The sequence below is a fragment of the Sminthopsis crassicaudata genome, chromosome 4, assembly GCF_048593235.1.
Source record: "Sminthopsis crassicaudata isolate SCR6 chromosome 4, ASM4859323v1, whole genome shotgun sequence".
NCBI lineage: Eukaryota > Metazoa > Chordata > Mammalia > Dasyuromorphia > Dasyuridae > Sminthopsis > Sminthopsis crassicaudata.
In genome coordinates this window covers 377,380,939-377,395,344 of record NC_133620.1, presented here as the reverse complement: position 1 = coordinate 377,395,344, position 14,406 = coordinate 377,380,939, and the positions used below count along the sequence as shown (strand labels likewise).

The following is a 14,406-nucleotide window of genomic DNA, read 5'->3' as shown; positions in this document are numbered from 1 at the left end:
AGATGAGCCTTCCTGACTCCAAGCATATGGGTATATGTTTGTGTTTGTGCCTGTGTCTGTGTATTTGTATATATCTATGCATCTGTATATATGCATATAAACACACACACACATGAATGTGTGTTTCTTATTTCTATATCATGCTATTTTTCTCTCTCTCTCTCTCTCTCGAAGGATATGGAACAAAGGCACCAGGATAAGCTCAGAATGCAGGCTGAGATCAAGCGCATCAATGATGAAAACCAGAAGCGAAAGGAGGAATTGCTGAACCAGGAGAAACTCGCAGACCAGATAGTGATGGAGTTCACCAAGAAGAAATTGGTGAGGGAACAGGGCCCTGGATAGGGACAAGAAGATACAGAGCTAGGGGAAGGCTCTAAAGGTGGGAATGGGTAAATTATATGAAGGGGATGGTAAGTATGTTTGTTTATATGAAATTGAGAGAGCATAATAGACAGTATTAAGAATCAAAGGCTGGTGAAATGATGGTAGTGGGAACAACTTGTAACTTCTTATCAGGAACAGTTTTGACAATCCTGTGTCAGGAGAGCAAGTTAGCAGAAGAGGTAAGAAGTCCCCAAATAGGAGATAACCATTTCTTAACTTTGTAGGAATAAATTTTGTAGAGACTACATTAGTTCTCCTTCCATTTTAGATGGTCCAATTGTTTATTAACAAAGAGTGATAGGGAAAATAGAATATTAAAGAAAATCAGGTAAGTTGGTCACTTTCTTATGAGTAACTCGAATGAGGAGATTAAATTGGGAGGCGGTGAGGGAATCACAGTGGTTGAAACTTTTGATGTAAGTGATTTTTTTTTTTTTACTTTCTTTTGAGAATATAGAACCTGAAGACATCCATGGACATATTTATTTATTTATTTTTACTATCCAGTCAGAGGATATATAGCCCATTGTCCATAATTGCTATCCCATTTAGGATTAGAAAATTCCTTGTAATTCTTTTTTAAATTCCCCTGAGCTTACTGAATCTTACAGTACAAGATGACCAAATGTTCCATGGAATTTTTCTTGCTGCCTTTGAGCATGTAATAAAACTGGTGACACTGATGATATTTGCCTCTCCAAGGAGAATATGTAAGCCATTCATACCATTATCTGCATTTTTTCCCCTTTCTTTCTAGTTTTGTTCTTAGCAAATATGTCGATACTGATACAATTCTATTCCTCTAGTAGTATGTCTATTTTCTGGTCACTGAACTTAAATCTCACATGTGAAATAACAGTGGCCAAGGTAAAGTTTATAAGATGGCCTAAAAATTGTGTGACTCAGTATCCTCTGCCTACTTTTCCACCCTGCTGCCATAGTCACTGTGGAGAAGTAGGCAGCATGAAATTAAAGGTTTGTGGGGATTTTTATAGTTTGTTTCATGGTTATCATGACCAAAACACATCACCAGGGGCCCATCTCTTTGTGATAATCCTCTACATACTTAGCCAGATTGGTCTTCTAAAAGCAGATCCAGTCTGTTTCAGATAAATTAAACTCACATAGGAAGATGGTAAGATCTTATGATGACCAGAATATAGCAAAAAATTCAGTTTTTAATGTAAAATTGACATCAGTATAAGCATTGGCAAAGAAACCTCCATAAAAATGATTTCCCTTTTGAACTAACATTTTTTCATAGGATGAGGGATAAAGAAATTTGCCAATAACTAGATGAGATCATATCATTAAATTAGTTTATTCTTGATATTTGGTGACATCAGTGCAGAGGTAGGAATATGTAATGGTGGTAAGAAATATATTTGAAAATATGGATTGAGAATAACAATTGAGAGACCAAAGATTTGTAGACTACAAAGAAGCTTGACCTTTTCTTCACAAAAAGAATCATCATTAAACAGTAGGCCTCATTAAAACTGAGGAAAACCCCAACGGGCAAATCAATTTAAAGAAAATTTGCCAAAAGAATCAGACAAAAAGATTCATCTTGGGGACATATAAAGATGAAAATGAAAGAAGTATAACAAATTTTAAAAAAGATGGAAAAGATTTGTAAGATTTTTACAATCAACTTCTTTTCATCATCAAAGATAGTAAAATCATCATACTTGCACGTAGTATCACAACCTGGGATGTGTTTGTGAAGGAACTAGAAATGGTATCAAAGAGAAAAAAGGGAGGAAGCCTGTGCTGGAGATAGATCAAGGAGGTCTGTGCTAGAGGCAGCACTGTTGTAAAGGTGTGGAAGGATCAATTCACAAGGTATTTGAGTGCAAAGATGTCACAGATGGGGGGGGAATCTCAGATCTCAGTACTTGAAAAATAACTGAGAAAACATCAATAACTATTGAACTATATGCTGACTTTGCCTACTATACCTACTTTTTATGTGAAATTTTTATGAGACATGTACACATGATGAGGGTAGTAAACAGGAAGAATTTTTAAAGTCTAATATCCACAGGAGACCACCAATCCACTCTCACTCAATTGATAATAAAGAATAAAAGGTCCTACTGGACTTTTTCATTGATTCTCTTTTAAAAGTTTGATTTGGTAAAGGAAATGCTCCCTTAAAGGTTAACAAGGTTTCTCCCATCTGTACTTCAGGATCCATTAAGAACTTTTACAACAGATATAACCTTATTCAATATCCTTCTGATCATAAATATTAGGTAGGGAGACACATACTTATCTATATAGTCTGTTTTTTTGTGTCATTGTTTTTTCAATGATGTCTTTGAACTCTCTTGAGTTATGGGCTTCTGCAATAACTATTACTGGTGCTGTTGACAAGTTTAACTATTTAAATTCTCCAGGGGCATGATCATTTTTTCCCCATTGGGTCAGGGTTCCATTAATTTCAGCATAGAAATGTTCCATTTCTTAAGGAAACACAAAGTGTTAACACATTATATCTTGTCATCTATGATTATACCTTGTAGACTTTATCAACTGAGCTGTGGTTTGGGAAAGCTATTCTCCCTTCTTAACCCTTACATGTATATGGTAAGAAAATACAAAGAAAGACAAATTGGACTCAAAATTAAAGAAGAACGTGAGAGAGAGCTGTGTTTGGAAAAATTGCAAAGATTCTTTAATGACCCCAGACTTTTCACTGATACAAATACTTATTTTTAAAAACACCAATAGTTACTTGTGTGGGTGCAAATTATAAAACATTCCTACCTCTTAAGAGAATTAAAAATGAATATCAGCAGAGGGCAATGGAGAGGCATAATGTTGGAAATGAGCAGGCTGCATAATATAACATACAAGGATTTTTAAAAATGACCTGGAATAAGGAAGAGAAACTAGATCTGGAATGCCTTTGATAAAAGGAATTCTGAGATGAAGGGACTCTATTCTATCAACATCTGTCAGCAAATTCTCTTGCCTTAAGTGACAAAAAAGGTTGAAAGACAAAGTGGATAGAGCACTGACTCTGAATCAGGAGGATCTGAGTTTAAATCCAGCCTCAGACACTTAACACTTACTAGCCCTGTGAGTTACCTAACCCCAATTGCCTCGCAAAAACACCAAACCAAAAAACCAACCAACCATACAAAAAAGAGTTGAAAGATCTGCCCAGGTTCACATAATATGTATCAGAGGAGGAACTTTCTGGTACTGAAGGTGGCTCTCTGTGTTTCATTCCACACTGCCTCTCTAGTCAAGGGTATAAGGATTAAAGAATATCACCATGGGATGCCCCTGTGGTGAGAATATGGTAAATATATGGTAGAGAAAGTAGAAGGTAGTCTGCTCCTCTCATGCTCACTGGACACCCTTCTGTCCATTCCCTTTCTTTTCTTCCCCCACAATGATAAACTTCTGCAGAATACGGATGGGCAAAAATGAATAGGTTGTATTCCATATCATTGAAGGAAATACTTACATAATCCCTTTGAATATTAACTCTATCCCCTACTGATCTTGATAATTGAGAGCTGATGGTATGTGATGGTATATTACTTTTCCATACAGCTTTGACCTGGGTAAGAACATAGGATTTAGCACTGGGAGATGTCTTAGAAGATCAATTACTCCATCTCCCTTATTTTCAGATGGAGAAACTGAGAACCAGATTGGTGAAGGTCACATAGATTAGAACAGAAATAAAAATTTGAACTTAGGTTTTCTGATTCCAAATCCAGGAATTTCCCCTATGCCACAGTGCTTCTACAAGGTGTAGACATCTTCATTCCCTCCCCTCCAAAACCATCAGCATCCTTCCATCACCTTGGTAACATGCTTTATGTATTGAATTTTGTATTAGGTGCTATGGAAAAGTAAAAGATTCAGAGAACATAGGGTTTTCATAAGAAGCGTATGACATATGGACAGGACAACCCTCTCAAAGAAACATAAGGAAATACAGATTGATATAATTTAATATAGTGTATTAAAATGCAGAGAAATTCTAAAGGAAAAGGGAATCAATGAATGGAAGCAATCAGGGCAGAGATCAGTCCAATAAGAGACTGCATGATGGTGAATTGTGAGCAAGACTTGAAAAGAAGGGAGGGAGAGACATATATTTGTGGAATGTATGTAAAGTCAGTAGTATTGAGACTTGTAGGTGGTGAGATGTACAGGGGTAGAAACACTTGGTAAGAAGACTTGGAAGTTATATTGAGTCTGGGTTTCATAGCTGTGGGTAATGAGCTAATCCTGGTCTCGAGCAAGAAAAGGTAGAACACTTGTAAAAAATACAGTAGCAAGAGTAGCCCCCATTCATGTAACACTTTACAACTTAAAAGAGATTTTCTTTGTAATACTTTAAGGTAAGTAGTACTCAGAAACTAACTTCCTACTAGTACCCCTTCCTATCTTTCCAGGTTTCTTATGCCTTGCATTGTGCAATCCAGTGACTGGTCTCCATGCTGTACCTTGACCCATGCTCTCCATTTCCTGACTCAGGGCATTTTCATTGGTTGTCTGTATTATTTGGAGAACTTTGCCTTTCTTCTTCCTAATATTCCTGGCTTCCTTCAAGTCTCAACTAAAATCCTGCCTTCTTCAAGAAGTCTCTCCCAATCTCCCTTAAATACTAGCATCTTTCTTTTGTTGATTATCCCCAATCTACCTTGTATAATTTGTTTGCATGATCATGTGCCCCTTGAAAACAAGGATTGTCTTTTACAACTTTCTTTGAATGCCCAACATTTGATACAGTGTCTGGTACATAGATGTGCCTAATAAATATTTGTGGACTGATTGCCTAGACAGTTAGCCTCTGTCTGCTTCAGTTTCCTCATCTATAAAATGGGGATAATAATAGCACCTGCTCTCAGGATTGTTGTGAGGATCAAATGTGATAGTAATTATAAAATGCTTAACACAGTACCTGGTATCCCATAGGTGCTGTATAAATGCTGGCTATTATTCTATTATTTTTTATGAAAGGTTTTTATTTTTCAAAACATGTGCATAGATAATTCTGCAACATTAGCCCTTGCAAAACCTTGTGTTCCAGTTCCCACCCCCCTTCTCCTACCCCTTTCCCCTAGATGGCAAGTAGTCTAATATATGTTAAACATGATTAGCTATTATTCTAATTTCATGGATGAGGTAATTGAGAATGAGAGAGCTTAAATTATTTGCTCGTAGTCACAGAGCTAATAAGTATTAGAATTTAAACTTGAATCCAGGGCTTCTAACTTCAAGTACATGGATCTTTCCACTATTTTCATTGCCTGTTACTCGTTGCTATGTTTTAAAGGTGGGAAAACAGATGGAATTGTGGAAGAAAGGTTGAAGGCATATAGACTGGCAAAACAATGGGACATATAGATATAAATATGCTCTTTGTGTCTCATAGGAAAACACATATCCATGTACATGCTGCTGTCTCTTCAGAACCCATCTTAAGTAGGGTTCCTACTTGATCACAGCTTTTCTCTGATCTCAGAACAGTACAGATGGCATGTACCATCCAAGTCACAATATGATTTCTTTATTTTTTATTAAAGCTTTTTATTTTCAAAACATATGCATGGATAATTTTTCAACATTGACCCTTGAAAAACCTTGTGTTCCAAAATTCCCCCTCCTTCCTCTCACCCCTTCGTCTAGATGGCAAGTAATCCAATCTATGTTAAACATGTTTAAATATATGTTAAATCCAATATATGTGTACATATTTATACAATTATCTTGGTGCACAAGAAAAATATGATTTCTTTATTGAGATTTCTAGGAGTCCTTAAAATTACTACTTAGATCAAAATAGATCAGGGGAGTAGATTTTTTTTTTATTATAGCTTTTTATTAACATATATGCATGGGTAATTTTTCAACATTGACCCTTGCAAGCACTTCTGTTCCAACTTTTCCCTTCCTTCCTTCACCCTCTCCCCTAGATGGCAGGCAGTCTCATACATGTTAAACATGTTAAAGTATATCTTAAATACAATATATGTGTACACATTTATACAGTTCTCTTGTTGCACTAGAAAAAAATCAGATTTAGAAAGGTAAAAATAACCTGGGAAGAAAAACAAGAATGCAAGCAGTCCATACTTGTTTCTCAAATGTTTTTTTGTTGGGTGTAGCTGGTTCTGTTCATCATTGATCAATTGGAACTGAATTGGATCCTCTCATTGCTGAAGAGAGCCACTTAGGGGAGTAGATCTTAATACAATTGGGCACAAGCCCACTCACACTCAAATCCAAATGTTTCTGCCACCAAGGTCCTTGCCACTGTATGATCATTCCATGTCAGACACTTACATGAATTTATCAGTGAGAGTGACATTAAAAAAGAGGCATTAATATCTCCTTTGCTTCTGCATATTAAGAACTGTGGGATCCTTTCATCTGATGCAGTGGAAACCTACTATATATGTTGATTCCCTTATAAAATGTAAGCTCTGTGAGAGCAAAGGTTGCCTTGTGTGTTTTTTTTTTTTAAATTTATATTCCCAGTGTAGTTAGCATGGTGCTTTGCAGTGCTTTGAGTCATTCATTCACTGGGTTTTGGACAGGTTAGTTGCATTTGGGTATTTGGTAGTAGCTTTCTCCAAACCTCAGAATACTCCTAGGAATCATCAGTCATTGACCAACACCATTTGTGAACACCAGCTGGATGCAAAGCACTAATTAGTTGCTACCGGGAAACAACGAATTTAAAAGAATTCTGACTTAATATGGTAAGACACAAAAATATGGACATAAGGATATTTGCAGAGGTCTGTCAATGTAGAATACCGGGGCTAAGGGAATTTTCTGTCAGGAAATTGTTCCTTGCCAGCTGAAGAGGAGCAGCCCTGGGGAGACCGCCTTGGGAATAGATACTTGTCCACTTTTATAGTATGAGCACCTGATAAAGACTGCTGTTTTCATTGCTAACATACCTGTCTATTTCTTAAACAAGATGAAATTGTCTTATGGGAAAATTAGGTGATAGAAAAGATAAACTAGTACTTTCATTGCTTTTCCAGTATTGAAAGAGGAAGTGTCCCTGGAAGATTGTAAGATCCACATCTGGGGGTAGGGGCTTTATGATTGTCTAACAGACCGAGGTTGTAATATGTCTTGTTTCCCTTGGCTTTTTCTCTCTTTTAGGTCCGAGAAGCAGAGTTTGAAGCTGAGCAAGAAAAAATCCGAAAGGAAAAAGACAAAGAGACCGCTCGGCTGAGGGCCATGCAAGAGAAAGCCCAGGACTACCAAGCAGAGCAGGTATCTTCCCCTCCAGGTCATTCCTTGGGCAGCCTATGATAGGGACTTCAGGGAAAGGCCTAACAGAAGAGACTCCAAAGTTGTCTGCATACTTTAGCCATACAGGAGCTAAGGGTGATCTGTCTACAGGGGTAGTGGTTGAATAGAAGTATTTGGGGGATATATATTCCCATATGTACACACACAAACATATACATATATATATATATATATATATATATATATATATATATATATATATATATATATATATATATATACACACACACATATATATCTGTATAGTACCTTCTGCGAGGTGCATTCCCTCTCTAAAAATCAGGAGTCACAGCCTCTGAGAAACAGGGTAATACATTAATCACTTTCTGGTGGCAGAATATCAACTTCTCAAATAGGTCACCAAAGGACACTGGATGCCTTCATTAATAGTATTTTCAAATTGGAATAACTTTGGGGTGGAAAATGGATAAGATAGCTTCTTGTTACTTTTTGATCATTAAATGTGATCTATTCTTTCCTAGAATCTCTTGTTGCTAGAGAAATTTTTGGGTTTCTCAAAGCAGAAGAGTAATGGGAAGACCATAAACTGGTGATCTCTAAGGGATTAGTTTACCATCATTTATTTAGGGAAGGAGTGGAAGAGTGGAGTCAATCACAGAGTTCTTTGAGGAAGCTTCTTTCAGATATCTTAGGGATGAAGAGGGTTGTTTAGGGAGACTTGTCCCTTCATGCACTTTAACCTGTCCTGCCTTCCACACTCCTGGTTTCAGTTGGGTGGATTTAGAATTTTTAAGGCCCTCCCAGTTACCTGGCAAGGACACCCACCTTCACTGAATTGCCTCTTTTTCTCCTGTCAGGACGCTCTGCGGGCCAGGCGCAATCAGGAAATGGCAGAACGAGAATGGCGCCAGAAGGAGAAAGAGAATGCCCAGAAGAAAGCAGAAACTGAGGCGATGATGAAACAGATTCGGAAGGAACAGGTGGCTTACAAGGAGCATTCGCTGGCTGTGCAGGTGCAGCGGGACCGGGATGAGTTTGAGAGGATCCTCAGGTAGTTTGGCCTTTCTTCCTCCCCTGGCTATAACAAAGTCCAATTAAATAGGCAAAGGATGTAGAGGGGGGCCGGTAAGGGGAAATGGAGGGAAGGGTGAGCAGCTACAGTTAGATGAGCAAATTACCTTAGGAATTGTCTAGTCTAACCCCTTTATTGGAGAAAACAATGAGTTTCCCAGCAGTAAGTGGAAGATCTAGGATTTGAATCCAAGGTTTCTGCCCCAAATGCAAATACTTTTTTCTTCCCACTGAACCATGTTGTTGAGGATAGGTACTCTCACCTACTGAGAGGATTCTAATCAGTCTAGATTAGTCTTTATTTCTTTGTTATGGTCATTTAAATGATTTTACAAAAAGGAAAGGTGAAATGGAAATAAGCATATATTAAGTAAGTGCCTCCTAGTTGCCAGGCACTGTACTCAGGGCTTTACAGATATTTTCTCATTTGAGCCTCACCACAGCCCTGTTAGGCTGATATTTTATCCCCATTTTACAGGTGAGGAAACTAAGGCAGATAGAGATTAAGTAGCTTGCTCAGAGTAAGCTGTGTGACAAAGATTCTTTTTGGTCAAGAACCTGTGGTAGTTAAAGGAATTGGAATAATTCCCCTGGAAAGAGAGAGAGTTGACAAGAATGACAGGCAACAATGATTCTTTATTTCCATAAGAGAGAAAAGAATGAAATTGTAGCAGAAAAGGTTTCAGACATAAAGAAAGGGCAGCTAATGGATAGAATGCAGGACTTGAAGTCAGGAAGACCTGAATTTAAATCTTGTCTTAGATATTGAACTAAAGAACTATTTCAGTCTGCAAATTTTCTCATGGATGCAACCTGGCAAGCTCTGTGTAACTTTCATGTCAGCGGGACCAAGAGCTTAAATGACTTAGCTGTGGTTACTTAGTCAGTATGTATCAAATATAGAACTTGAACCTTATGATTTATCCTTTATTCACCACAGTACATTGCCTCTCTTAAATATTTTAAGCATGTTTAGCTTAAAAAAAGCTTTATAAAGGCCATACCATTTTTGATAGACCCCACCCATATTTCCCAAATCTCTCTGATTTACATTATTATTACTGCTGCTCCAATTTCCCTTGGCTAAATCATTTTAATTCCATTACATGAAAAAACAACAAAGTATTAACATTGTTCCTGTATTTCCCTTAGCACCTAGCACAGTTAGTTATGCAAAATTGGTCCTTTATAAATGTTCATTGAATGAATGAATGTATAGAGACAAGAACCCTTGGTGCACTAACACACAAAATTACAGCACAGTCTTCAGAGAAGAAGGTCTATGAATAGGCCATTTGTGAGATGAGTAAAGAGGGGCTGGTAGAGAAAGGTTTCCTCAGAGAGTGGGCACCCATGGATGGCAGGCTCCTTTCCCTTCTGAGTCCTATCTTGGCTTCCCCCCAAACCCAAGGGCTCAACGGTCGCAGATCGAGAAGGAACATGAGGAAGAAGAGAAGAAAGCCAAAGAAAACCTGCACCACGCCAATGAGTTAAGGCGTCAGGTGCGAGAGAATCAGCAGAAGCAGGTGCAGGAGCGGATCGCCACTTTTGAAGAGGGCCGGCGTCTGAAGGAAGAGGCCCAGAAGCGGCGAGAGCGCATCGATGACATCAAGAGGAAGAAGATGGAAGAGTTGAGGTGGGTTTGCTGTCCAGTCTTGATTTCCAGGACCCAGAGGGTCAGGGAGCTGATGGGGGGAAATCCTTTTGGATCTGGAAGCAGGTGAAGGCAGGGAGCATTATCCTGGAACCCATGGCCAAGGAGATGGGGATTGTCCCAGAGCTGGAAGTATAGACAGGGGATTACTAAAGTATTGGCAGAAAGGGAAAGGGAAATGGCCTGGGGTGGGGGAATCTCCCCTAAACTGGGAGGGAAGGGAGAACTGGATCAGAGATGAAAGGGGATGGGAGTTGGGATGTTCTAGAACTTTATTCTTTTAAAAATTTTCTGCTGTTTATTTAAATTTACAAAAGTCCATTTTATCAAAATAATTGCTTTTGCACTTTGAGTAGCAGTTCTTCCCTAATTTCAAAATTCTCCATTTTTTTCTCAGTAGAAAATAGTTTTTATGAACATATGCATACCCTCTGAATCCAAGAACTTGTTTCCCTAGTGTTACTGTTAAAATCAAATAATATCAGCTTAAAAATGGGGCTCATCTATAAAGAAAACCAATAATGTCATTTATTGGGCCCATTATTACAACAGTTATGGTATTTGACAATTTGAAATTCAAAAAGGAAAAATTCAGAACTTTATTCTCTGGATACCTCTTAGGAGGATTAGTAATCCTGCCTGTGAGTTTGTGCTGGCCACCTTCCTTCCATTCTCCCTATTCCACGTCTCTGTCTTTGCTTTCTACCTATCTCCTATTGCCCTTCCCTCTAAGATTCCCTTCTATCTGCCCTGTATGTGTCATATATATTTCCTTGTTGTCTCCCCCATTAGAAGGTGAGTTTTTCTAGAGCAGACACTATCTTTCTGCCTTTTTTAATATCTCCAGCTCGTAGCACAGCACCTAGAATTCAGGGCACCCTCAGTGCTTGCTGATAGACTGATTGACCTTTTCCAAGACCTGCTATGTGCTCCTTCCTGCTGCTCTTAGCCCCTTTTTGATCCTCTCTGACTTTCTCTCTGCAGAGCCACGGGCCTTCCGGAGAAGTATTGTATTGAGGCAGAGAGAAAAGGCAATATTCTGCCAGCCACCTCCGTGAGCTGAGTGAAGGAGCTACAAATGGATTTTTCCCTAGACCCCTGCCAGGGGCTACCTGTGACTTTGTCCCTTGGTTTCCACTATTGCTGCTGACCCAGAGAGTTTACAAATAGAGATTAGATTTATTATACCTTTATTAGGATTCATGCCTGACTTTCTCTCAGTGGGGCTGAGGCCTGAAGATTTTCTGTACCCACAGTGAGAATGCCGAGAAAAGTAAAGTAGGTCTCAGGGAGGTAAAAGAGCTTGCTGGCAAGGGGATGTTTCTCTGTGTATCCCTCCCCTTCCCCTATATAATCATCTGAGGAACCCAGATATCCTTTTTTTTTTTCTGTATCCCTATTAAAAGAAAAAGATAATGCTTTTTGGGCTATGCGAATGACCTGTGGCCTTGGGTGTTTGAGAGAACCAGCAGGAGCGGAGGAACAGCCATGCCCTGACACAGTTTTAATTCTTCTGCAATGTCATCAATAGAGCCTCCTCCAGGAAGATGCTCCCTTTGTGGAGTTCCCTGATTGCTCCTGCAGCTGAGAAGGGAATGGGAGGGATGAAGGGCAGAGGGCTGGGGAAGGAGGGGCCTTGGCCCGAGGCAGAGCTGTCCCTTTGTACATATCCATGAATCAGACTGCATCTGTGATCTAGAGGATGAATCCTGACTCCTTTTTCCTCAGCCTTTCCTAGCCAGAGCCCTTTCAACTTCAGGCAATACCACAACACAAACATTACCTCCACCTCCTTTTCCCCCATAACAGGGCACACCCAGAGCTCCAGTGCTCCTCACCCCACCCTGCCCCATCCCCCCTCACCCAAACAGTTCCCTTTACCTCATTTGCCTGCCTCCATTCTCCTTAATCTATTCCTTGTCCAATTCTTTCCCAATAAACATGGGTCCCCTCAGCCCATTAATCTGCCTCAGCTTTCCTCAATCTGCTCTTTACTTTGCCTTTCAACCGTCCCCAACCCATTTCCTTTGACTCAAGGATATGATTAATATCACTATTTCTCAAAATCAATATTAATATCAATACCGCACCTCCAATCCATCCCCCACTTCCCAATAATCTGTCATGAAAACCTGGTCTAGAATTACCAATCTGACTATTCTGGGGGAAGAGAAGCTAATTGTGGAGGGGCCCCTCCTTGAATTGTCATTTTATTTGCCCCCCCCATTCCCAGGTTTGGGGCTCAGCCTTGCCTCCCCTGATGGGCCCTGCAGCCATCAAGGAGGAGGGCGGCTGCTGGGCGCGTCCCAGGTATTTACAATGGCAGGTTACAAGGGCCCTGGGCAAGAGTCCCCTTTTCATGGGGCCCAGCAAGAGTCAGCAAGCTGCTTCCTGTGCTTCCGCTTCCTCAGGCACAGTACAGAAGCTCCCCTAGCCCCTTCCTCCCTGCAGAAGAGAGTGGAGGTGGGAGTGCTTGCATTGCCTGGGTTCCCATGAAGAATAGAGAACCATCCCCAGCCTCTTTATGTTGACTCCTTCCCTCTTAGCTTTCTTTAGAAAGGATGAAGCTTTGGGGAGGGGGGCTCTTTGGGCATCCCCTTCCCTTATGGTAGAAGGATCACTCTAAAGATGAGCCAAATGCACAATAGCTTGAGCTTGTATCCACTTGAGCCTAGAAATGTTCTGTCCTTATTCTTCCAAGGGGATCTAGAGACTGTTTTTAGGCTCAGCTTGACCTCCCACATCTACTCAACTTGGGAATGGGAGGGAAGCTAATATGGCAAGGAGAAATCCATCTCTATTGTAGAAGTTCCTTGAGGACTTTTAAGTCACAGAAAGGATAATCTCAACATGGGAACTTGGATTTCTGCTCCAGAATCAAGGAATTTTCTACCTTCTTCCTCCTACATAGTCTACCCCAAACTTTGAGATCATTCTCATCACAACTAGAATTAGATCCATCCTTATCCCTACTCCATTTTCCAGAGTGAGAGCAAGGGAGACCTCAAAAATTCTTTTCTCAGTAATTGATGGCAAGTTTTAGGACACAAAACTTAAGAGGAATTCCCCCCCCCCAAAAAAAAAAGCATTAAGTATTTGACATGTGTCACGTACTTTACAGATATTTAATCCTCACAATCTTAAGAAGTAGATTCTCTCCATTCCCATTTTATAATTGTAGAAAATGAGGTGGCGGTTAAGTGACAACTAATACATCTGAGGTTGGATTTGAATGCTTGATTTCAGGCACTCCTCCAGCTGCTTCTAGGGGGAAAAAAGAGGGAGAATAATGGAAGACTAAATGTAGGAAAGAGAGATAAGAACCTCGGTTTGTGCATTTTGATATTAGATTAGTTGAATCTATAAAGATAAGGATAAGAAAAATGATTTTAACCAATGCTACATAAAAGTGTCAGAGATTAGACTAGAAACCAAATGTCTTCACTTTACTCCATCATATTTTTTGAGCACCTACTTTGCAAAAGTAGGAAATCCCAAGATGTGTAACCTTCTTGTCCCTGACTTCAGGGATTTACATTCTAATTGGAACATAGACATAAAGAGAGAAATGTTAATCTAACGTAGCGTATGTTACCCATGTGTTGGAGGCATCCAAGCATAAGTAGCTCGGGTTATATTTATATGGGGGTTTAGCACCCTTTCCAAAACTCTGCCCCAAAAGTTGAAAAATACAGCCTGCTGACCAATTTATTACTTGAAAACACTCTTAAAAGTTCTTAATCTTTGGTCTGTCTTGAACACCTTTTGGCAATCTGGTGAATCTGGGAAAATATTTTTAAATACACAAAATAAATTACATGGCATTACAAAGGAAATCAATTACATTGAAATACACTTAAAGATATATATATTTTAAAAGTTACGGATCCTAGGTCAAGAACTTGTTTTACTTTTTTCAATTTTAAAAAAAATTTTCTTTCCTCCCATTCCCTCCACCAATATGAAGAAAACTATCCCACAAAACTTTTATTAAATATGCATATTCAAATAAAAGAAAATTCCTGAAT

At 39.3% G+C, this 14,406-nt stretch overlaps 1 protein-coding gene across 1 annotated transcript in view; it reads left to right on the top strand.

Moving 5' to 3' along the window:
- Window positions 1-11,799, top strand: part of CFAP45 (cilia and flagella associated protein 45) — a 48,004-nt gene extending 36,205 nt beyond the window's left edge. The window contains exons 8-12 of the mRNA XM_074262277.1: window positions 175-321; window positions 7,540-7,653; window positions 8,511-8,704; window positions 10,136-10,360; window positions 11,363-11,799. Of these exons, the coding sequence (XP_074118378.1) occupies window positions 175-321; window positions 7,540-7,653; window positions 8,511-8,704; window positions 10,136-10,360; window positions 11,363-11,441 (759 nt within the window). The 3' untranslated portion in view covers window positions 11,442-11,799. The remainder of the gene's footprint in view (window positions 1-174; window positions 322-7,539; window positions 7,654-8,510; window positions 8,705-10,135; window positions 10,361-11,362) is intronic.
- Window positions 11,800-14,406: the final 2,607 nt, after the last annotated feature.